The sequence below is a fragment of the Myotis lucifugus genome, unplaced genomic scaffold (genome assembly GCF_000147115.1).
Source record: "Myotis lucifugus unplaced genomic scaffold, Myoluc2.0 scaffold_26, whole genome shotgun sequence".
Lineage (NCBI taxonomy): Eukaryota > Metazoa > Chordata > Mammalia > Chiroptera > Vespertilionidae > Myotis > Myotis lucifugus.
Window position 1 is genome coordinate 1,683,862 of NW_005871074.1, and position 25,321 is coordinate 1,709,182.

Sequence of the window (25,321 nt, forward strand, 5' to 3'; positions counted from 1 at the left end):
CTCGGTACCTTTGTATTTTCCACACTGCGCCTCCTCTGAGCCTCGGTTTGCTGTTCTCTTTCCTTCTAGTTGTAGAGTCTCTCTTCAGCCAGCCTTCCTGTGGTTCTGGGTGATGTCCGTTCCGTCTTTTAGTTGTATTTTTGAAATGGACGTTTGAGGCAGCGGTCTCCGGTGTTTACCTACGCCGCCATCTTGGTCTCTCTCTCCAGGTTCATCTTTTAAAAAAAATTTTTTTTGTTGTTAATTTGTACTCAGGAATAATTTTTTCATTATCAATTAAATGTTCTTTTTTGAGAAAGAAAATAGTGCCTTATATATGAGAACTGTTGTAACAGGCCACAGACAAAAACAAGGTCATTGTGAACTCATAAAATACCAAACATCATCATCTCGCTAATATGAATGATAGCTGCTGTTTTTAGTCTTAGAATTAACCCCCGTTTTCTATCAGCATCCAATCTAGAACTAACCTCCGTTTTCTTAGGCGCGCCCCCCTTCCAAAACTTCCAACAAATATCACATGCTAGAATAGATTCTTTCTAATACCCTCTTTCTGAGCTACCCCACTGGTCCCATGGCGTGTGTTCTCCCTTTCTGTAACAAGTAACAAGCCCAACGTGTTCTACTATGGGCGTGTTTCTGGTGGTCTTTGGCTGGAAGGCATTAACACTTTCCTTAAAGATATTTCTTAAGCCGAAACCGGTTTGGCTCAGTGGATAGAGCGTCGGCCTGCGGACTGAAAGGTCCCACGGTTCGATTCCGGTCAAGGGCATGTACCTGGGTTGCGGGCACATCCCCAGTAGGAGATGTGCAGGAGGCAGCTGATCGATGTTTCTCTCATCATCGATGTTTCTAACTCTCTATCTCTCTCCCTTACTCTCTGTAAAAAATCAATAAAATATATTTAGAAAAAAAAAGATATTTCTTAAAATACAAATTATTTCTCCAACATTTAAGAGTTGAATGCTTTGTTAACTTTATACACACACACACACACACACCCTAGAGGCTTGGTGCATGAAAATTCTTGCACTAGAGGGGGCAGTTCCTCAGCCTGGCCTGCCCCCTCTCAGAGTCCGGAAGCCCTCAGGGGTGGGAGGCGACACCCCCATCACACCTCTGCTGCTGCCACTGCTGGCAGCGCAAGCCTTGGCCGGCCCTGGTTACCTGAGCCTCGGGCTGGCCCTGGGTGCCTGGGAAGCTGCCATCTGAGGCTTACCTGCACCTCGGGCCGGCCCTGGGTAGCTGAGCAGCCACCATCCGAGGCTTGCCTGCCCTCGGGCGTTGGCTGGGCAGCCGCCATCTGAGGCTTGCTGCACCTTGGGCATCGGCTGGGCAGCCAACATCTGAGGCTTGCCTGCGCCTCCGGTCGGCCCTGGGTGGCTGGGGGGCTGAGGGGACTGGGGGACTCTGGAGGCAGGCGAGGGCGGAGCAGCCGGACCTTCCCTGGGGCAGGCCCGGCCATGCCACGTGCCTGCCGCCCCAGCGGGGCTGAGGGGACTGGATGCTGACATCTTGTGGCTGTGGGCACTGCCTTCTTTGAGGGCGTGGAAATCAATTAGCATATTTCCTCTTTATTGGCTGTGAGCACTGCCATCTTGTGAGGGTGTTATGGTCAATTAGCATATTCCCTCTTTATTAGATAGGGTATTTCCAATTCACTATATTGGCACCTACATGTCAGATATTTTGATAGTTGTTAAGTATATAAGGATAAATAAGGTACTATCTCTACCCTCTAGGAGATTTCAAACTTATATATTTTCATATAATAGCAGTGAGTCTGATTTATTTATAAATTTCTTTTCTTTATAGATTATACTCATTTTTCCCATATTTCAACTGAAAGCCAAAAATGCTTGAGAATTTGATAATTTTGTATAAGTTACAGAATTCTGGTTACCTTTGCCTATCTTGACAAGAGCTAAATTTTTGGGATTTGCTCACATAACTCTAATGCCACAGAATGTTCATAACATTATAAAACAACCTCTTTCTGAGAGAGAGAGAGAGAGAGAGAGAGAGAGAGAGAGAGAGTCAGTTAGAGAAAAGGAGACAAAGGAGAGACAGAAAGAGACATTTATTTTGTAACGCAGTCATAATGATTTACACAGTTATGATGATACGTTGATATATTATGTGCCTTTTCTAAAATAATTTCTGGAATTACTGTTAGTTTCAACATATGCCCTAGGATATATCTCCACAAGTCGTTTTCGGTAAGATGTGACAGTTTCTTAGTTCAGTCTATTCACCTCACACAAAGCAGAGGATGAATTTTAAAATGTTTTTTAGTTTCATTCCTCGGCAAATAATCTTGCCAAGTCTTCTTATATTCCAAGGTAAAAATTTCCAACAACCACAGATAATTCTTAACAAACTTGATGTAGCAGTGTTTGGCTTAAATCTTTTAAGGTTATTAGGATGAGAAAACATTAAGCTGTCAAGAATCTGAAAATAGCTTGCCGAAATTTTATAATAACTCACTCTTAGGTAGTCTTTGTCACTATTCCTGGATAATTATTTGCAGAAGCTATTACACAAATTGTTGGTTCTATCAATTAAGTCATGTTTACTCAAAATGAATGTATAGTATCTTTTGCTAGCACAGAATGAGATTATATAAAGGAAGAATCATTTCAGTATTTAAACAGTGCTAACTGCCCTTAACGATAACTTCCTCTAAAATGTATAACTATTATTATATAATCACAAATTAGAAATGTGATTTTATTTGAAATAATTGTCTACTTTTGTCATATTAAGACTTCCACAAGCATAATTTAAATTTTGTTGTGTCTATATGCTATTTGGGCTAGTGACAAATAATCTGAGATGGTGGCAGATGGGCCAAAATAATGTCATCCTTCATAAATATGAGCAGCCATGAACTATTTAGGTGTAATTTGTCAGACTGTTCTTTTATGTATAAAATAAGTCTTTTAATATTATTCCTTGAAATATGACTCAGTTTAATTAGTTTGGAATATCAAAACACAATTTTTTAGACCTAATTTCTTATCAAGTTTTCTTATCATTGTTTTCTGGAGATATTTTTTTTAATGAATTAATAGTGTCTTTAATAAAAATGTGTTAACTCTTTTGAATTAGTATTTCAGGTTTCAGGATAAATCCCCAGAAGTGGAATTGCTAGGTCATAAGGCAGTAAATGGTGATGGAAAGAGACATGACTTGGGGTGGTGAACACACAATACAATATACAGATGATGTAATATAGAATTGTACACCTGAAATCTATATAATTTTATTAACCAGTGTAACCCCAATAAATTCTATTAAAAAATGTGTTAACTTTTTCTAGCATATGAACCTTGGTTTATACCTTCAAAGAAAATACTACTAAATAAACATATATACTTTAGTATCTCATAAAAATTCAAGTAAACTCAAATCAAAGCATAGAAAGTTCATTATTTTACCTCTGTTGCAGGACTTATAATAGCAGTCTTACTAAAAGTGTATTAGTACTTTACTCCTTTATACCCTGGTGTCATAAAGCAGCTATACTATACTCATAATAGTAAGAAAATATGCATGTTTTATCTATTTTCATATAAATTTAACTCAGTGAAAGGAAAACACAGACCAAGTAATAACCAATTTTGCTTTATTAAAATAATTTAATGAGAAATTATTCAGCTAGGTTTGCATTTTACCCATATTTTGAAGTCCCAGACTCTTGGGAAGTCAGTTTTTATTAAAAATTTATTCATTAGACATAGTTTTAAAAAGAAATAGAAATTTTGGGTGCTACTACATCACACACATTAGGATAGCTACTATTAAAACAAAACACAGAAATAACAAATATTGGTGAGGATGTAGAGAAATTGGAACCCTTTGTGCACTGTTGGTGAGAATGTAAAATGACATATCTGCTATGGAAAACGCTATGGAGGTTTCTCAAAAATAAAAACAGAATTTCTGTGATCCAGCAATTCAACTTTTGGATATATATTCAAAAGAATTGAAAGGAAAATTGTACGAGAGATTTGTACACTCATATTCATAGTAGCATATTAACAAGAGCCAAAAGGTGGAAGCAAACCATGTGCCCATTAAGAGATGAATGGATAAATAAAATGTGCTATATATAAAAATATAATTTTATTCATTATTATAAAAGCTCACTACTTTAATTAGTCCAGTATTCTCCTGGAGAAAAGGAAGAAAATAACAAGTTCTTTTTGCATAACCTAAATAGCTATATGTTTAATTAGTCTATTGATTGCTATTAAAAATTTTTTTTCTTCCCACAGTAATGCAATTAGATAGATTCTAAAATTCTTCTTACTGGAACTTTTTTTTTTTCAGGAGTTTCTTGTGTGATGTTGTGATACTTTTATTCTTAGTTCTAAGCCTAGATATAATATAGTCCTCTGTTATTACAATGGACTTTCCTCTAGATAAGACATTCTTTTTAAGAAATATATGCTATTCCAGGATGGGAAAGTGAAATAGGTATTCTTCTTTTTTAAATATAATAATGAATATAAAATATGGTCCCTCTGACTTCTAGGAGCTCAAGTTGGGCAAAAAAGAACAGAACCACAAATGATTTTTCATACAATATAGGAAGTGTTACGAAGCACAGAGGAAGGAGCAAATTACTAAAGCAAGAACTCAGCATTTACTGCTCCTGGTTTGTTCTCTACCCACATTTGAGACTTAGTATTTTCAGTCTAACATTTTTGTGTGTTTTTCCATTTAGAATATTTGTTTTTTCCATACTTTTGCTTGACATTGTCAAAAGAATATTGCCTTATATGATCTTATTCAATTTCACTCTCCAGTTGCTCTGGGTCATCTAAAAGCTTGACACAAAATAAATGAAATGAACAACTAAGCAAAAGGAGAAAATAAACAATTCTTCTCTAGCCTGTTCTCAATAACAGTATCATTCTACCAAATAGATAGCACTTTCTTCTGTATCAGGCAGGAGGCATCAAATGATCAGAATCATTATGCAAAACGTGAACACAGGAACTTACTGTCTAGAATGAGGGTAAAAGTGTGCTTGCCTATGTGCATGAACTGGTTTGCTGGTTGTTGTTTTTTAAAGGTAAAGCTTGTATAACCTTGGAACTTTTTCCTGAAGATGCTAATAGGCAGTAACTTATTTATCTCAAGTTCCAAAAGTGTCCTTTCTTTAGTTTTCCTAAGGTGTTAATTAATATCTTGCTAATAAAGAAGCAAGATCTCCAATCTGCAAATCATAGAATTTTGTGCTTTAGTGTTTACTCTAGCTGCTGGTAGAGGTATATACACCTACACACACATGTACATACACAGAGGCCTTGGGTAGTCCGTGACTAGCAGAACTGATCCTGAAGCCAGGCTTGTGATGTCATTATTAAGAAAGTAATAGTTAACTCTATTACTAAAGGATTATGGGTCACTTCTATAGCTGTGGTACGGACTTGTAGAGGGACATTGTTTTCTATGGCCTTGTCCATGTCTGTTTAGAAACTGCCATTATCAGTAGGGCCGACTTAAACTTCCTCAATATTAAACATGGTACTAATCCTAGATTAATTTTATTTTTAATTTATCTCAAACTTCATGTTTTAAAATACTACTTTTTTGCATATTAATCTTTAGTCAAGTTTCATAAGGATTGCTACATTGAAGGGTTGGTCCATTTCTACAGTAGATAAAAATAGGCCAAAATCTATATGTACTTCATGAAATCATTATATATAAAGTAAATTTAAAGATAAAAACTAACAAAAAACAAAATATATGAAATATAGTAACAAATTTATGTTTTTCACTATGGCTTATTGTTGACACATGGATATACTTGAAGCTGCTACAAGTCAATGCGTCACCAACTAGTATAGTAAAAAATATCAAATATCTGTATGATAGGAACTTATTACCAATACATAGATCTTTCCTTTTGCATGAGGTTTTCTATCTAATGAGAAAACAGAGATTTATTCTTTGTAAGGTTCTGTTTCTTTTGGTAGAGAAGAGGGAAAGTTCATCTGCATGATTTTTCTGTATTACCTTCCTCTGAGAAGCTTTTACTTTTTCTTGGAAATTACTTAAGCCCTTCTATTTTATCCACTATTTTATGAATGTATACATCCATTTCTATTCTTCGCATAGTGTGATTACAATATTCTAGTGACCCAGCAAAATTTTTAGGATAGTAAGATCAAATGACACGCCCCATTTTCATTACATAAAAGCTGTTTTATTATAAAGAGGAATGGAGAAATTTGTTTTCTGAGATTCCTTAAATGTTAGTTTTTTTAATTAAAATTCTTTCACTGATGTTAATAAAAATGAAGTTCTATTTCCCTGGTGATTTATAGGAGAAATAATTGTTAGCAAATCAAGTGCTTTAAAGTTTGAAAAGCATTACTGTTATCACCATCATTATTATCTTGTGTTGGATATATTATTGTGTTGTTCCATGCACCGAGAGGTTGTTGATTCCCAGTCAGGGCACTTGCCCGGGTTAAGGGTTCAATCCCCAGTAGTGGGTATGTAAGAGGCAGGTGATCGATGTTTCCTTCTCTCTCCCTCTCCCTTCCTCTATCTCTAAAATCAATAAAAACATTTTTAAAAAACAATATGAAGCAAATAAACGAACTAAATTATATCAGTGTTAAATTATTTAGAATCTACCTAAGGCCATGTTTTTAAAAAGTCGGTTGGAGGCTTCACTGCTAAAGATTGGCTTGAATATGATAGTTGTTTTATTTAAGGTGAAGTGGGAGGAATTATAGGGAATATAATAAAGCACATTGAATCAAATTGCTCAAAACACTCATGAATCAAATTGCTATTATTTAATTGACGAAGTTTATTGTTTAAGGCTACAAACCACATAAAGGCAAAGATATATTTGACATCAGTCTGCTGGATCCAGAGACTCAAACTATATCATGTATCTGACTGTTTCTGTTTCTTTAACCCACCTACCCGAGGCCTTTCTGTCCCACTTCCTGAGCATTCCTCTGCTGCCTTCTCTGTCTCCTTCCCCTTTTTCTTGGAAATTACTTAAGCCCTGCTGCCTTCTCTGTCCCCTTCCCCTCACTCACTCTTATACCTTCTCCCTCCTGCCCTTTTGATTTCTTAGGTTCTTCTGTGTTGAGCATGGCTATTGGCAGCTCTGGGGATACAACACTAGAGCTCTTACTATTTTTTCATGGCTATTGGCAGCTCTGGGGATACAACACTAGAGCTCTTACTATTTTTTTCTAATGTAAAAAGAAGGCTCTTCCCCAATTGTGTAGTGAAAAGTCTCAAGAAAGAACTCTGAACTGACCAATCACTGGTCTGTGGTTGGACTGTGATTATTGGTCAGGGGTGGAGCAGGACTCTGTGATTGGAAAATCTACCAGAATGACATAACCATAGAAAAGGAGGAGCAATTCCCCCAAACGGGGGACAGAACGCTTCCCAGAAGAAGGATGTAATGGCATTTGGGCAGACAAAAATCGCATGTCCTCTGTGCTTTTTTACTTAGATTCATATTTTCCCTGGTTCTAACTTAGTACTAATAGCTAGAAATGGACTATTCCTTACATTATAAAAACATGATTTCATAAGAAATTAAATTCCTTTGCAATGGAAAAGGAGATATGAATGTGGGTCCTCAGAATTTCTTTTTTTTTTCAGAATACACAAATGTGTTTTTATTGATAAAGAATGTTTTCTCCATTATTGCTAACTTAACCAAAAAGTAGAGTAGCTGCCTTCTTTAGATGTTCACCACATATTTTTTTAAACAGCTTATTCTCCAAAAAGGTCATGCCAAGTAGAATTCCATATGTTGCTTTACAGTCTATGATCCTAGATGTTAAATTTCACATGCCCTATTGAAGAAAATTCTTTATTCCTAGCAGTCTAGGGAATACGTTAGAAGGTATAGTCACTCTATTTTCCATCTCTAGAGGAGCAGTGTTTGAGAGGCAGCATATATTGTGGTTAAACATCTCCCATCTGCCATATACTAGCTGTGATCGGCACAATAATGGGTCCCCAGTGATGGCCATACACTAATACCCAGCACCTGTGACTGTTGTCTTATGAGGTGAAAGGAACTTTGCTGGTGTGATTGAGTTAAGGATCTTGCGATGAGGAGATTATTTTAAGTTCTCTGGTAGCCCCAATAAAATCACAAGGGTCCTTATAGAAAGGATGAAAGAGGGTCAGACAGAGAAGAGATGTGATGTGGAAGCAGAGGTCATAGTGATGCAGGGGCCACAAGCCAAGGAATGTGGGCACCCTTTTGAAGCTAGAAAAAGCAAGGAAATGGATTATCTCCTAGAGTGTTCAGAAGAAATACAGCCCCGCTGATCCATTTTAAACCTCTGACCTCCAGAATTGTAAGAGAATAAATTTGTGTTTTAAACCACTAAGTTTCTAGTAATTTGTTACAATAACATAAGGAACCTAATACATTAACTCTGTGACCTTCTATTGCTCAGTTTTCTCATCTGTAAAATGGAAGTAATAGAACAGAAGCATTATTTGAGGATTAAAATTAGTTCATTCAAGTAAAGTGCCTGTCAAATAAGATTTTTATATATAATTTTATATGTGAATTAAATTTGGAGAGCAGTGGTTGGATCTCATGAAGAGTAGATAGTAAAGAACACATCATGTGTAACTTAAGTCCAAATTTATTATAATTAACAAGTATACAGCTGTATCCTGAAAGTCACATATAACCATGGATCTGGAAAGGACCTTAGATTTAGAGGTTACTAATCTACTCCATTAGCCCATAAGGATTCTATGCTATATTCCAACCTGGCATTTCTGTGCTATAGCCCTACAAGCTCTCTGCCATAATTAGTTCTTTGTGGAATAACTTAAATGGTTAGAAATATTTCTCCCATTTGTTAAGCCAAATACAGTACATGTCACTTCTTTTTGGAACTATGTTGTATATGGCTAAGCATTTTTCTTTTTTAGAGTTCCTCTGAAATACTGACAATAGAAGTTAGAACCCTTCCTATAATTATAACCTCCTCTTACCACCTCAGTCTTTTATACTGTAGACTAAATAACCCCATTCGTTTTTTTATTCTGCTGATACGACATGTTTCCTTTTACCTTTTTGTGAATTTGTCACATCGATTCACTGAGCTTCCTGTCAAACCAGCTTTAGAGTAGTTTAATCTGGGTTAGCCTTACTTAAATTAATTTTTAATCTTGATTTATACATTTGAACAGTTGACATTTTTTATCTCTAATTGCAAGACATTATATCTGATCCTCATTTTTTTATGTTCTTCTTTTAATACTTATCATCAATTGTCATCATTTTGCATCCTAAGATCAAGACTGATTTTGTTCTTTCATGGATAGCCAGCTGCTCCTTTTCCTCAAACTTCCATTTCTTTTAAGTTAGCAAGAAAAATGATGAATTTACCAAGTCTTTTGGTCCTGTGCCCAGGACTTCAGAGGCACTAGACATGGTCTGTATTTCTTTGGGTAAAGTTGCATTTTTACAAAATTCAGTAAAAGTGATTAGTGGTGTGCTTGACACATTATCCAAGCATATTCTCAGTCACTTCCTGGCATATGCATTTGAGTGAGTAGTCTTATAGAAAGCTTGTGCTGCCTCTATAAATCATCATTAATCATCACTGTTCCTCAATACCCGTGAATTCTCATCATTAGTGCATGTATCTTTAAAAACCTAGATTACCTACTGAGAAGAGCCTCATTTCGGCATTATTCTGATCATTAATGCTCAGTATTCTTATGTTTTACTCACTCCTGAGTCTTAGCCTTCTCAGTGTCTACCTCATAAACTTTATTACTGGATTCTTTTCCCTTCCTAACTTCATTCCTGCCTTTATTTTACTACTCTCCTTCTCTCTGACTTTTTCCTTTTTCCCTCTTCCCTTCCCTTTCCTTCTCTCTCCCCTCATCACTCTATCCTACCAAATAACTGTCCAGAAGTTGTGCTCTGGATCTCATACTAAATTTCTTATACCTTGGAGCGCCCTTCTTATCTCACTCAGAGAATTTGCTCCCACTTTAGTGACAGTCTTTGCTAAGTTTTGTAACCTTTCGGCACATGATAGTTTTATATGTGTGCCGTCCCCCAATATACTGGTAGACACACTTTGCCAAATGTCTCATTGGTTAACAGCGTCCCGGAGGAACATGCCTCTTGGTTTTTAATATCCAACTTTAGAGAATGTATATATCTTAAAAGTTTTTCATCCAGTGTGTATTTATATTTATGTTCCAAATTTTAATACTTACATTTTAACAGAAAAATAAATTTCAGCAAAAAGTCGAGTCACATTTCAAATACAATTAACAGAATATCAGAAACAGGTATAAATCATTTGAAACCCTGATAAGTGTTTATAAATGGGATATGTATCTTAGATGTCACTGGGGCTAAGCAAAGTCATGTCATTGCATACCAAGAAACTGGTTGCTAACAATCATATATTGATTACATTGTGTTTTTTTCAGAGCTTTTGTTATGTTTGAATGTTGTATTGTGTTTTTTAAATGTTTTAGGACATTGGTTTAGATTTTTGTATTGGCATGTAATATATTATAATTTTTATTATTTAAATATTGTGGCACAGGATAGTATAATTATATGGGGGGGTCTTTTTTTTCTTTGAAAAAATGATTTTCAGCTGTCCTTCAGGGAGTGGGACACATCTCCATTTTCCTAATGAATTGGAAAATTCTTCTTAAATAATAATCTTCCTGGTTTATGTCTACTTCCATACTTAGGTGAACTTTTTTTTTTTTTTAATTTACCAACACAATAGAAAATAGTGCCGTTTAGATAAAATTGCTTAATGCTTACCCTATAATTCCAGGTACTACTTTCTATAATAGTTTAGTAGAGATTTTTCCCGAGATAATTTTGTTTTCCCTTAAATTCTGTTCAGGCATCATTAAAATTGTCTTAGAAAAAGATCTGAGCAGTATTGAGAATCAAATACAGGGTAAGAGTTTTAGATCTGAAACTTCAGAGGTCATTTAACCCTCCACCCTCATTTTTCCAAATGACAATAAAATGGAGGCTTCCAGGAAGCTAAAGTGACTCTCCCCGAGGTCACACCAGGAAATTGATGGCAGAGCTAGCACACACTCCAGATCTTTTATCACACAGTCCAGTGTTTTCCCCTGTATTTTATACTGATGAATAAGTTGTTTGGTATTCAGTTAGGGGGGGAAAGTTTATAGAGTTTTGGCAGTAACAATTTTAAGAGTAAGACTATATGAAAAGTAGTTTATTAGAGTAAAAGATGACTTCTTAAATTGTCATTAAACACACTGTGGAGTAGCGTGGTCCAAAAAAAGTTTCAACCGTCTGTCTGACATTCTGTCTGTCCAGTGTGGTGGGCACTAGCCACCTGTGCCTATTGAAAAACCTGAAATCTGGTTAGTGCAACTGAGGAACAGAATTTGTATTTTTAAAATATTTTTTTATGATCCACTTAAAAGTAAGTAGCCATGTGAGAGTGGTGGATACTGTATTAGACAGCATACTTTGTTATAACATTATAGCACAGGTTATGTTTAATGTTACCTAATCCTGGCTAATTAAAAAGGTCAAAGTTGTAGGAGGCAAGAGAAGGAAAGGATCTCCACCAGGAAAAGACTCTGCTCAAGCCTAGATTTTGAAAGCCCCAAATTATTCTATGTTTAGAATGACTGTTGAGTGTTTAGTCTGATCATAATTCTAGACTTTGAAGCAAGTAGCAAAATGAATGAGAAGAGTGACAGGATGCAGAAGTAAGAAAAAAGCATTGAGAATGCTGATAACTGTCATTTTCCCCCTATTGTCCTGAAAATATTCATGAAAGATTATAGGGAGAAAAAAATAATTCAATAATTCTTAGAGTCATCATTTATATATAGTAGAATATCAGTTAATCTGAAATTGATCTTAGTGGAAGACATAGCTTTAACTTCTTGAGATTAGATTATCCCCTGGTGCTTTAGTGAAATTCCTTCTATCACTACATAGCTGGTTCCAAATTTTCAAACTATTAGTGAAAACATGGAATATATCGCCTAAATTAATATTTTATTTTATCTATAGGCTGTCAGTTTAGTTACAAGAATCAATTCAACTCTTATATTTGCCAGTATCTTGATGAAAAAATATTTGTATGAAAATTATCAACTCATGGTACTACTTAATACTTGGCAACATAAAATCCTTGATAACAGGTTTTGTTTTATAATATTCTTCTATTTTTCATTTACAGCTGACTACAATATTGTATTAGTTTACAACCCAGTGTTTAGATATTTATATAACTTACAAAGTGATCACCCCAATAAATCTAGTACCCATCTGAATGTAGTTATAGTATTATTGACTATATTCCCTATGCTATACTTTACATCCCCATGACTATTTTGTAACTACCACTTTGTACTTCTTAATCCCTTCACCTTTTTCACCCATCCCCCCCCCTCCCCCCCCCGCCAACCCTCCTCCCATCTGGCAACTGTCAAAATGTTCTCTGTATCTATGAATCTGTTTCTTAATTGAAGTCTATACATAGCTCTTCCCTTGAGATATCTAAAGCATGAGGAATTAAAGCATGTTATGGGAAATGCAAAATGCATTGATCATTTGAATAGTCTCAGGATGGATTTTCTTCATTCTTAGTCCCTTGGCCCAAAATATTAATTAAAATTATTTTTCTTTTTTTGCCCATGTTTACAAGCTCATATGAAAGCTCCAATGCTTTAATATAGTTTTGATGAAAATATTTGGCTTATATTATATAAATATGTTTTATCTGTTTAAAGCTAGTTATTGGGATTGCTTTTTAAAATTGTTTTGCTATTATTGTTTTGTTACTCTTTTGTTTACATTGCTTCTTTGAAAGCTCAGGTTTGTTTCATTTTTACTCATATATTAGCCATGTTCAGGGCCTAACAGATAGTGAATAACACTCATGAAACCTTAGACAGTTCACTTAACTGCCTTAGTGTCAGTTTCATTAACTGTAAATGAATCTGTTGCAGATGGTCCCTTAGGAGAGTGACTGAAATTGGGGGTGAGGTGACAGGAGAAAGGTGACTTTCAAACTACACCCCCCTCATGCCATATAACAAGAGATGTTACTGATAGGCATGTATTATGCATGGTTTCAAAGTAGAGAGAAGAAAGGTCATAATTCTTTTTAGTTCCTTACTGCTTTAAGAACTTGTGATTTCATGATCATAATCTTTCCGTGCTCTTCCATCTCAACAAAGCCAAATGAACTCATTTTTACAAAATCAAGTCTACTTTGACCCTGTCAGTTGCTGAAAAAAGGGTCAGAAACCCCTTAAAATGTTAAAATTGAGATGTCAATAATCATGACTTCTATTTATTGATGTAGGTGTTCTTCATTTTTATTCAAAAAGTAATTTGTCTTCTAACTACTTCAGAGAAATACCAGGGGAGTTTTATTTTTAATCTTTATGTTTTAGCCTTTATTTTTAACCTTCTTTCCGATAACATACCTCTTTAACACATTAGCTTATATCCCACTGTGTGTGTGTGTGTGTGTGTGTGTCTGTGTGTGCGCGCGCGCTTATCTTTATATGTATCCTATCATTAGTTTACTAATAATAAAAATTCAGACTTTGGAAAATAAACTTTTTGCTTGCTTATTTTTTTATCCCACTTACTTTATTCTAATCAAAGAAAAATATTTTAAGCCATCCATTTTCTCCATTCCTGGCTGCTATTATCTTGATTATAATTGTCTAGTTTTGTTTCTGACTGATCTATTGCTAGCCTTTATCTGAATGTTATTAAAGAATATAAATGCTCCATAAGGCACCATAGTCTCAGCCAGAATATTTTCAGATTCTCAGCTAAAATGGAACAGAACCTGTGGTTTGTTAAATAAGTAGTTTAGATTTGTTGTCAGAGTGCGTAAAGGACCTCCTGTATTCATTATGTTGGTTGTAGCTGCGATGTAGCATTTGAAAAATAGCTTAGACTGTTTATGGATTGTAGTCCTTGGGCACCAGATAGTGGATGTTGGAATGTATTGCAGCAAAGCTGATTACAGTACTAGGCTCCCTAACAGTAAGAGTAGAAAGCCATTTGTAACACCTATGTCCGACTCTGTCAGATATATGTAAATGTTTTCTTTTGAACACTTTGGTTTATTATCAGCTTATCTATGAGGGAATAACATTTTTGCAAAAACGTGCCTTTTGGAGAAAACTGTAGGTAGACTGATTTTTAGCTTTGAAGATCCCAAATACTTTGCAGTTTTACTACCTAGCTTATTGGAGTCACATTTTACTATGACATAGATTTCAATAGTAGCTACTTTCAGTCCCCAATTTTAATGTTTTTACTGTATATAAGGGAATTTATACTTACTCAAAAATATAAACTATGTCAAAATTCACTGTCCTACTCTGTCCACCTCCTCTTTGCTTTGGGCCACTTTTCTTCCCAACTAAAGTTCACTGGAGTAGAGCATAGAAATAGTTTACATAATCACAAAACTTGCAGATCTTTAAATATACTTTGTACTCCCCTTGTTAAATTATTTTAATATTTCCTCATTGTTTTCGAAATAATGTTCAGAGTTCTTAGAGGGTCATTCATGACCTTTCTAATTCTTCTCTGCCTCATTCTTACCCATTCCCCTGCAAGTCCTTTGTTTGAGGTTTGCAGAGCTTCCATTTTCCTTCTCCCTCACCCTTTTTTACCTGAGGATCACCTGTCTTCCTTCAAAACTCTGTGCAAGTTTCCCATCTTCCAAGAAATCTTCCTTGAACTATAATTACCTGCCTTTTATTAATTCCCACTTAGACTAGTCTTTACGCTCTTTTTAGAACTTCAGACGATTCTTTTTATACTCTACTGTAATCATTTGTTTACTCGTCTGTCTCACTTGATAGACTAATAATTCCTTGACTACAGAGATGATAGTGTCTCTCTTGGTTTTGAATCTGGCATATAGGCCTTTCAATAAATGTTCATTGACTGAAAGACTTCTATAGATAATTCCATAATGTGATTTTCTTTGCTCTTGATATTTAAGATATTTGAGGTTATGATTAACTCACCAACTTCCATATTGCCAACTAAAATGTTTAGTAGAGATAGGTGTTTGGTTTTGGGAAGTCAAGAGCTTTATTGGCGAGGGATATAATAATACAAATCTTAAACTGTGAATCAATTAAAGAATCTGGAGTGCAAAATATGGGAAATAGGAAAGGCCAACTCTTATCAGGAATCATGCATTCTAGCTTATCTATGTTTATTGTTGAACCTGAGATTTTATTGGTATATAAAATTTCCGTAGGGAAGAATAGATTTTTAAAAATGATTTCCTTATTAGAAAATAACTTTTCACAGTTCTTAGATTTTAATGTAATCTTAATTTGAGAAGCAAGACTGAGTCTAAACTAAAAGAATATTTACCAATGATGGGTTATAGAACTTAAACATGTGCTTGGTGGTCCTGAAGTGTCTTTATAGTGTTTGCATCAATAGTCTGCATTCTGTAGCAAAACAGAAACAAAATGCAAAGAAATCTATATTTACAAGTAATATTATAAAAATAATTTAAGCTTATTTCTTCATAGCATTAAACATAAGTATTTCTTCAGTGATATAGCAAACTGAGTCCATGTATTATTAAAGCTGAATCATAGTCCTGGCTATTCTTTTTCTCTATTGAATGAACAGATGCTATATTTTTAAAATTTCTTATTCTTTAATTAAGCTTTCAAAAGAAACGTGTTTGTTAAATCTTGAATACCATAGGAAGTTTGTATTGAAGGTCTTAAATTATATACCTCTTTTTAGTCTGTGATATATTAAAAAATAGAATGAAAAAAATGTATTCACATCTCAATAGTTAGATATCTGCTCATTCACAGAGACCCCAGCCTGCTTTTTAAAAATATTTTTAAGGTTTATTGTTTGTTACAACTTGGTACTGGATTTGTATAAAGTGTAAAGATTATAGCATGTTAGAAAATTATTGTCATTTAGAAATGTATTCACTGTTTTGGTTTTTGGAGCGCTGCCTCCAAGAGGTTCATAGCATTTGGTACATAGTTCATGTATTTCTAGTCTACAGACCTACCCTATCCAGGCAAAGGCTTCAAGGTTCTGATTTTTTTTTCTGCTGCTATAAAACTCAGCAATGGCAATTAATGTGTGTTTTTTAACTTTCCATGTCTTTACCAAAAAACCGAATTTTTTAAAGACAAGTAATGTGTACCTTTAAAGAGCCACATTATTTTGCTTTTGTCTCAGAATGTATTATGCTTCACAAGTATACTGTGACAGGCTGAATAGGAAAGGGGGGGAAGGGCGTATTGTCTTCAGCTGGCATGCTGTTATCAGAGGGAATGTGTTTCTGGACATGAGATTTAGCATTCATTGGTTGTCTGAAGAAAGCTACTTCATCTGAGGATTGGACAAGAAGCTGCGTCAATTTGCTGCCCGTCTCCAAGGCACTGGTGATGCTGCCTTCACAAGCTGGCTAACGTCACGGCTCCATCACCCAGCGGGGTGTGGACTATCTTTTTCTGTTCTTCTCTATTTAATTCTCTATTTGCTGCCTACTGCATTTCTTAATCTGTCTTCTGCCAAATGCTAACAGCATGATATTTTGTAATCATCTAGGTGAATACAAGAAAGACGAACTCCTAGAAGCTGCTAGGTAAGTGATTCCATTCATTTTAAGTGAGTATAATGCATTTAAGGGAGAATAGGGGGTGGGCAGGTGGAGGACTATAAAAATTATAACATGGTATTGTCTTGCTTGATTTTATGCAATAATGCAGATAAGACCTTATAGTAAACCTTTGTGTTTTTTACTTTACATGATTAGGTGTATTAAATGAGGCAGTCTCTCAGTCTGGTGATGATTATAAGGTTAATTGTATTTGGAACATATTTAAGGTACCTGCAAACCTTAGTTGTCCGGCTTTTCCAGTGATATTCTCGGAGTATTTAAATATCTATACCTTCATTTTTCTTTAAAATTTTTTCTAATTTTCAAAAGCTTGAATGAGGGGCATAAAGTAAATGTTAAAATTCTCGTTCATTTTCTTTTGTTCTTGTTCATTTATAATTTAATTGATTAGCTTTTTACTGCATTTTGTATATATTTTTAACTCCTGTGTTTTAGATCACTTATCAGAATAAAGTTTGCTTGTAATTAGGAAGGTGACTTTTTGCAGACAAATAAAACATAAAAATGTAGAAAGCTTAGATCTTCCAAGCTGTACCACTACATGGTGATTAACAGGAATTATTTAGGAATATATTAATTGAATTGAATATAGCAAAAGAGAGTCATTTAAAACCATATAAAAGAAATTGAAGCAAACCCATACTATTTTCCTTCTTGTGAAAAATATCTATAAATATACATAAGAAGCTCTATAATTTTAAAAGAATAACATACCTTTTTATAGGAGCGGTAATGAAGAAAAACTAATGGCTTTACTGACTCCTCTCAATGTGAATTGCCATGCAAGTGATGGACGAAAGGTAAGTTATTTAAAATATAATCTTCCCCTTCAGTAATTTCTTTTTGCTTTACAGTTAAAATGTTTGAAGTTGGCATATATATGTATGCATATATAGCCGTATTTCCTGGCATCTTTTCACTGTAACATGAAATGCTGCTGTATCTGTTATTGGCAGTTGTGACATATTCATTGAGCTGGTGAAGCATGGATCTTAAGCCTGTCTCTTTAAATGTCAGACACTGAAAGTTGTTTGTTAAATGGAACTGCAGTTTTGTAGGTGATTAAAATTATAATAACATTATTTTCTGTGTATGATCATGGAAACTGGAAATATCTGTTTATGTCCTATTTACCCATTTTTGTTAGGATATATGCATTTTTTATTTCTTATTTGGCAGAAGAAGATTTGTTTACTAGATACCAATACTTTTTCAATTTAAAGCTGAGAAAATATTGCTAATGATTTTCTTTAGAGCTCTGTGACAGCCCTGCTTTTTATTTTATTTTTTATTGGCTAAGTTTTTAACATGGTATATTGACACTATAAAGTCTTTCTTTAAATGGCAGTTAATTTTTTAATGTTAAAAGATTGCTTTTATGTTTTAAAAACCTAAAATATATTTAACATTACACTGCAAATATTGAGGGAAATCATCTTGTGCCTAAAACTTAAAGAATTAATTCCTTTGAGATTATTTATTTTGAAATATGCTATGAAAACTATGAGGATGGATGTATACCTTAGAAATAATACATATTTTGCCTTTAAAAATTATTTTTCTGAGTGATGATTTTATAGATTAGAATTATTCAGTTTTCCTTGACTGCTTCCACACTTTTTTTCCATTCTAAAGAAATCCATAGAATAGTGGCATGGATTGAATCCTCGGAATATGTGTTGTTTGTTATTGTAGACGGCTTGTATATTATTTCACATGGCCTAATGAGTGTTCCACTTCTCTGGATAATTTGAGGAGAGACTTCTACTTTCATGTAAGGTTAAATTGTGTATATATAAAACTCTAAACTAGCAGAGATTTACTAAGTACTACTAATAGCTTTGTGGAGATTTTAAACATGATAACTGCTTATTTCCCCTTATATTTTGAGGTTGCTTTGAGGATTTTAACATTCTTGAGTTACTTTAAAGCTCCAAATTTTGTTTGGATCCTCTCAGTAGATAACGTGACTTTTATCACAGTGAGGACAGGGCATTTTTATCAATGGTAAGTGCAGCAATATCTTTAGACAGAGCTCTTTATAGAACCCAGCATACTTCAGTTTTCCATAGCCATTTTAATATTGCAGAATTTATGTGCGATTACTACGGCAGGAGTCGATTTCCATCCCAGCCTTATTCTTCCATCTTTACCCTTATACCATGACAGCCCATTTTGAGCTCAGCAATCCTAATAATTAAGGAGCATGAACACTAATAATTAACAAATTACTTCTTCTCCCTGCCTCACCCCCTACACAAATATATATAGAGCTCCTTTATCTTTCCTTCTTATCAAAAGAGGATATACTTCCCTCATTCCTTTTAGCTAAAACCAAATTCCTATGGCTCCTTTTCTGAATTACTCAATGGCTTTTACCAGAGTTATTGAATTGTAGTTATTCATACATGACTTTTTCTTCCACTGATATATTAGCTCTCTTTTGTATTTTGCATTGGACCAAGCCAGGCACTTTGCATGTAGCAAGACCTTAAGATATGAATATTTTCCCTGATGAGCAGTTTTATTCTCTGAGTGAAAAAAGTTATCCTTTCTCTTTATCATTTAGATAATTAACTCAGAAATATGTGAATAGGGATTTTATATTTTCTATTATATATTATTACTAGTATTATTTTATTAATTTATTTTGAGTAATTGTACTATAGAGGGTGACATGTATTTTAATGTTTAGAACATTTTAAAGAACATGTCGCAAATATTCTACTGAATGATTCATAACATAAATAATGCAATAATTTTTCAAAACGTACTCTTACTTTTTAGATTACCAATTTCCCAAATTAGAAAATATTAAACAAGCATTTATTAGGTTTTAGTGCTATTTCTGCACATAACAAAAATCATTTAAAATTTTCCATTGATATGCAAAATGCAAATAAAATTTCATAATTAAAATTGAATAATGTTTATATTTAAATATTACTCTTGTTTATGGCACAAAGTAGTTCTTACGAAATATACCAGTTGCAGCAAAGCCACAAAGCAGTAAATATTCTGGGTGCTAATGGAGATTGGGATAAGTTCCCTTAGTCATGACATTATCTTTTGTTTTCTCATTAGTGATGTCAATAAAAATGTGTAAGCAAATCTACCTATTAAATTACAAGTCTGATTTATATATTTAATATTTTTTCAATCCATTTGCATGTATTTATCTGGAATTAGGAACTCAGGTTTTATATGAAGAGGATAAATGCACTATACACATATAGTAAGTTAGTCAGATATATAGCTTTATTTCTTGAATTTACATTTTAGAACACAGTGCAGAATCAAATTCATTTTTAGAGGATTTCTAAATAACTATATTAATGCTTAACTGAGTCCCTGACTGTCTCTGTTTTTACTATGATTCCTGGTTTGCAAATTTAAAAGCCCATGGAAATGTCAATTTTGTAATGTTTTTAGAAAAGAATTGTTCCTTATACATTAACTAGTAGGTGGAGAATTTGCCTAGATATGTGTGGGGGTTTTAGACTTCAGCATTCCTTTCTAATGTAATGCGTGGGATTATACAATGACAGTGTAAATTTTAAATAGTCTCCTAATTCTATTCTGTGACTTCATGATTATCTAATTAGTTAATATGTGAATGCTAATATTTTTATTTCCCATACACATTTGTTTTTCTAACCTATAGAATTCTGAAAATAGTAAAGTATCATTAAGGTTTTAAGTAATTTATATTTTTATATTATTCTTTTATTTTACATGTAAATCAAGTGGAACTTGACTACTTTAGAAATTTTCAGTTTTTTATTTTTCCCTAAAGAGCAAAGGCAGATTTTTTTTAAAAAAAAACTTTGTTCTGAAATGCTACTTTTATAGAATTATATACATGTTTTAATGGTGGTCACTTTAGAAACATGGGGGCACAGATAAAATTTATTCTTTTTGTGTCTTTTGTCCAGAATGATTAGGTACAACATTCCACAATTATTTTAAATTGCAGTGAAATACAACCAGATCCTTAAGACAGATTGTATTTTCAAACTTAAATTTGTTTTCATTTAATCTTCCTTTACAGTATTTTCTCTCAGATGTTTTTTGTTTATTTGTTTTTGAATATATTTTTATTGATTTCAGAAAGGAAGGGAGAGGGAGAGAGAGATAGAAACATCAATAATAAGAGAATCATTGACCAGCTGCCTCCTTCATGCCCCCTACATACCGGAAACCCAGGCATGTGCCCTGACCAGGACTCAAACCGTTACCTCCTGGTGCATAGGTTGATGGTCAATCACCAAGCCACACTGGCTCTGCTCTGTCAGATGTTTTATTAGCAATTATACAGATGTTCTGGCCTTGATTGATATGTAAATTTAAGGACGTGGTGGTCTCTTGTTAATATTTGAATACATCTCAAATTATCTTAACATTGAACCTTCTTCAGAATTCATTTAGGTCCCTCTCTTGTTATTTTCCTTTCCTGGCTGCCTTTATCCTCTTTCAGAATAAATATTCTGAATTTATCAGAATTATAACAGTGAGGAGGGTTGTAGTTGGGCATTACTGTACATACTCCTAAATAGGAATACTATGTATCTTTGCAATGCCTCCTGTTGCTATGATTGTATGTCAACAAATATTGAATGTAACTAATATTTGGTTGGACCTTTATTTTTATAAAGTATTAAATGTAATTTCTGGTATTTCAGATTTTTTTCTGCTCTTTTCACTCATTTAACCAACATTCAGTACTTACATATGTAGGTTACTCTGTAAAGTGTCATGGGAGATAAAAATGTGTTTAGTGGTATTGGTTTACAGGGAGTTTAAAAATTGATAGAATGATTAAGACATTATCCAATACGTTGAAGCTAACACACTAAAAAATGTATGATTCCTTTTGCCTGTAATACAATTATAAAGTGTAGATTTAAGGTGGGGTTTGTTTTCTGGCCCTTTTATTTTCAAAGCATTAGTATTTAGACATGTATGCTCTTCTGTAAGAAACCACAAATTTAGATTAACAGGCAATTGGAAAAACATGATTTAAATTCAGAAAGATTAACTGAAGAGTTTTTTAAATGTCATATTTCTACTGTGTAAATCTTTGCTTCCATAAAATAGTTAATAATTTATAAGACTGTGGAAACAGAAAAAAGTAAAGTATTTAAACACTTTTTAAAATATAGATCAATTAGAAATAAAGTAAAATTTAGTACCATCCCTTGAAGGCATCATAAAAAATTGTGTGATATAATTAAAAGAGCAAATAGGCTCTGAGGTCAGACAGATTGGGTTCTATTCTCTGCTCTTTTATTTTCTAAGTATGTGACTGTGCCTGTACAGTTTTCAGTGTATTCATTCATATGGGAATAATCATCCCATTCCACAAAGCATTTGAGAGGATTAAGTAAAATAATGTGATTATTGTATACAATTTGTAGCACATGGTAGAACCTCAGTAAATTAGGTTCCTACTCCCTTGATACATTTTTGAAGCTTTTGAACATATTTATAATGGACACCTACATACTTTTGAGTACTCTAGTGTTCCCCACTTAAACTGTCTTTATTATCTAAGCTCAGTCCCAGGTAGCATTTGGATAAAATGTAGGTTAGCAGGTAATTTACAAAGCATATAATTGAATTAATTATTTTGGAGCTTGGCCATTGTCCCCTCACCACCCAACATCTCATTGAATTAATAAATTTGTTTAAATTAGCAGCTTATAAATTCAGAAATATGTTTTTGAGCTATATATTTTTTAATAAGAACATACTTACTAAAATTAATATCTGGCTGAAAATAATGCTTCGGTATCCATTTAAATTCCATAACACATCCATGAAGCACAAAGAACATATAGGATTAGGTAACTTTTTGTATTTATATTTAAACTTAGGTTTATATACATTTGTCATATTGTAATACAGTATTATTGGTTAACAGCTCTCTCCTTCAGTGTAAATCTTCCTTGAATATCATGTTTGACCAGCATTTTAACAATCTTTCTATGATAGATTGTTACTTTGAAGACCCCTCAATGAACTGCACCTCTCATTATTTATGCCCTTATCTAGTCCTCTCCTAAACAGACTCTGACTAAGCCCAGGGCTGCTTTGATGAATAAAATAAAGCAGAAGTGTTGCTATGCCATTTCCAGGACTAGCCCCTGAATTGGTGTGGCGGCTGCCAGTTTCTTGCTTTTGGAATGCTCTATCTTGGAACCCAGCTGCCATGCCATGAGGCAGCCCAAGCAGCCATGTGGAGAAGTCCATATGGAGAACTAAGGCCTCTAACCAGAGACCCACCTGAGCTCAGTTAGGCTTCTCAGTGAACCTAACCAGCCAGGGGTCCCAGACATCCTGGCCTCTGCTTGAACTCCCAGTCCAGCCTCCAGGTGACATAAGCCATCCTAGCACCCTAGGGTAATACTGCCCAGGTAATTTGGGAGGTGGTTTGTTATCTAATAATAGATAACTAAATTACCTCTAGTCTGAGAAAATGTAATTCAATCAATGCTTATTATCTGTTGCATCATTTCTCAGGTGGGTTACTGAAAGTGGTTCTTTCATAGCTCCACTTTCAAAAATAGTGAAGATCTATACTAATAAAAGGGTAATATGCTAATTAGATCAGATAGACTGGACGTCTTCCGGACTTCATTCCAGACGTCCTTCCAGACAAAACTATGGTGGCGGAGGCTGAGGCAGAGACGGTTTGGGGTGATCAGGCAGGCAGTGGAGCAGTTAGGGGCGATCAGGCCTGGAGGAGAGCAAGTTAGGGGCTATCAGGCCGGCAGGGGAGCAAGTTAGGGGAGATCAGGATGGCAGGGGAAGAAGTTAGGGACGATCAGGCCAGCAGTTAGAGGTGGTTAGGGGCAATCAGCCCGGCAGGCAGAGGCAGTTAGGGGCGATCGGGCAGGCAGGCAGAGAGGTTAGGGGCGATCAGGCAGGCATACAGGCAAGCGGTTAGGAGCCAGCAGTCCCAGATTGCGAGAGGGATGTCCGACTGCTGGTTTAGTGGGATCAGGCTTAAACTGGCAGTCGGACATCCCCCAAGAGAACCCAGATTGGAGAGGGTGCAGGCCGGGCTGAGGGACCGCCCCCCTCCCTCAGTGCATGAATTTCATGCACCGGGGATCTAGTTTCAAAATAAGACCCCAAACATTATTTTAGATATGTCCAATTGCATCTTTTGGGATTGTGTTATGGGAAAAAGCAGGAACTTGAAAGCTGAAGACCATTTTGAGTTAATATTGTTATTAGCTATGTGATCATGGCAAATTTTATTTTATCTCTGAGTTCTGAATTTTTTTGGCCTAAAAAATGTTTGGGCCACATTAGCTCTAAGATACCTTTCAACTGTTAACATTTTAAGATTATAATGCATTTTATAATTTACTAGAGGTCCAGTGCATGAAAATTCATGCACTGGAGGGGGCGTCCCTCAGCCCTGCCTGCTCCCTCTCACAATCCGGGAGCCCTCAGGGGCGGGAGGTGACCCAGTGATCAGGGGAACACAACGCCCCATCACACCTCTGCTGCTGCCACTGCCGGCAGTGCAAGCCTCGGCTGGCCTTGGTTACCTGAGCCTCAGGCGGCCCTGGGCGGCTAGGCAGCTGCCATCCGAGGCTTGCCTGCGCCTCTGGCTGGTCCTGGGCAGCTGCCACCCTGGCAGGGCTGAGAGGACTGGGCGCCACCATCTTTGAGGGCGGGGCAGTCAATTAGCATATTCCTTCCTTATTGGCTGTGGGTGCCGCCATCTTTGTGATGGCGTGAGAATCAATTAGCATATTCCCACTTTATTAGATAGGATTAGAGGCCCTGTGCACAAATTCGTGCACCAGTGGGGTCCCTGGGCCTGGCCTGCGGGATCGGGCCGAAATCAGCTCTCCAACATCCCCGGAGGGGTCCCGGATTACAAAAGGGCACAGGCCAGGCCGAGGGACCCCACCAGTGCACGATCGGGGCTGGGGAGGGACGCGGGAGATTGGCCAGCCGGGGAGGGACCGTGGGAGGGCTCCAGGGCATGTCCGGCCCATCTCGCTCAGTCCCAGTCAGCCGGCCCAGCAGCAAGCTAACCTACTGGTCAGAGCATCTGCCCCCTAACATGGTCAGTGCACATCATATAGCGACTGGTTGACTGATCGACTATCTGCCCCCTGGTGGTCAGTGCATGTCATAGCAAGCGGTTGAGTGGCCTTAGCATATCATTAGCATATTACGCTTTGATTGGTTGAATGGATGACTGGTCACTTAGCATATTAGGCTTTTATTATATAGGTTTTTTTTATCAGCTAGTAGTAATTACCGTAATATACAATTGGAATATTTAAGAGCCCATAGAGCAGCCGTGGGCAAACTACGGCCCGTGGGCCGGAGGCCCGTTTGAAATGAATAAAACTAAAAAAAAAAAAAAGATCGTACCCTTTTATGTAATGATGTTTACTTTGAATTTATATTAGTTCACACAAACACTCCATCCATGCTTTTGTTCCGGCCCTCCGGTCCAGTTTAAGAACCCATTGTGGCCCTCGAGTCAAAAAGTTTGCCCACCCCTGCCATAGAATCACACTAGTAAAAGACTCCTGGTATCTCTAATAAAGTTTATATGGAACCTTTTTCTC

The 25,321-nt window shown here is 35.5% G+C and overlaps 1 protein-coding gene across 1 annotated transcript in view; it reads left to right on the forward strand.

The window, feature by feature from the left end:
• The window catches only part of TNKS (tankyrase), a 147,165-nt gene that overhangs the window by 56,873 nt on the left and 64,971 nt on the right, over positions 1–25,321 (forward strand). Inside the window, 2 exon segments of the mRNA XM_006086172.3 lie at positions 16,646–16,682; positions 17,443–17,518. Of these exon segments, the coding sequence (XP_006086234.1) occupies positions 16,646–16,682; positions 17,443–17,518 (113 nt within the window).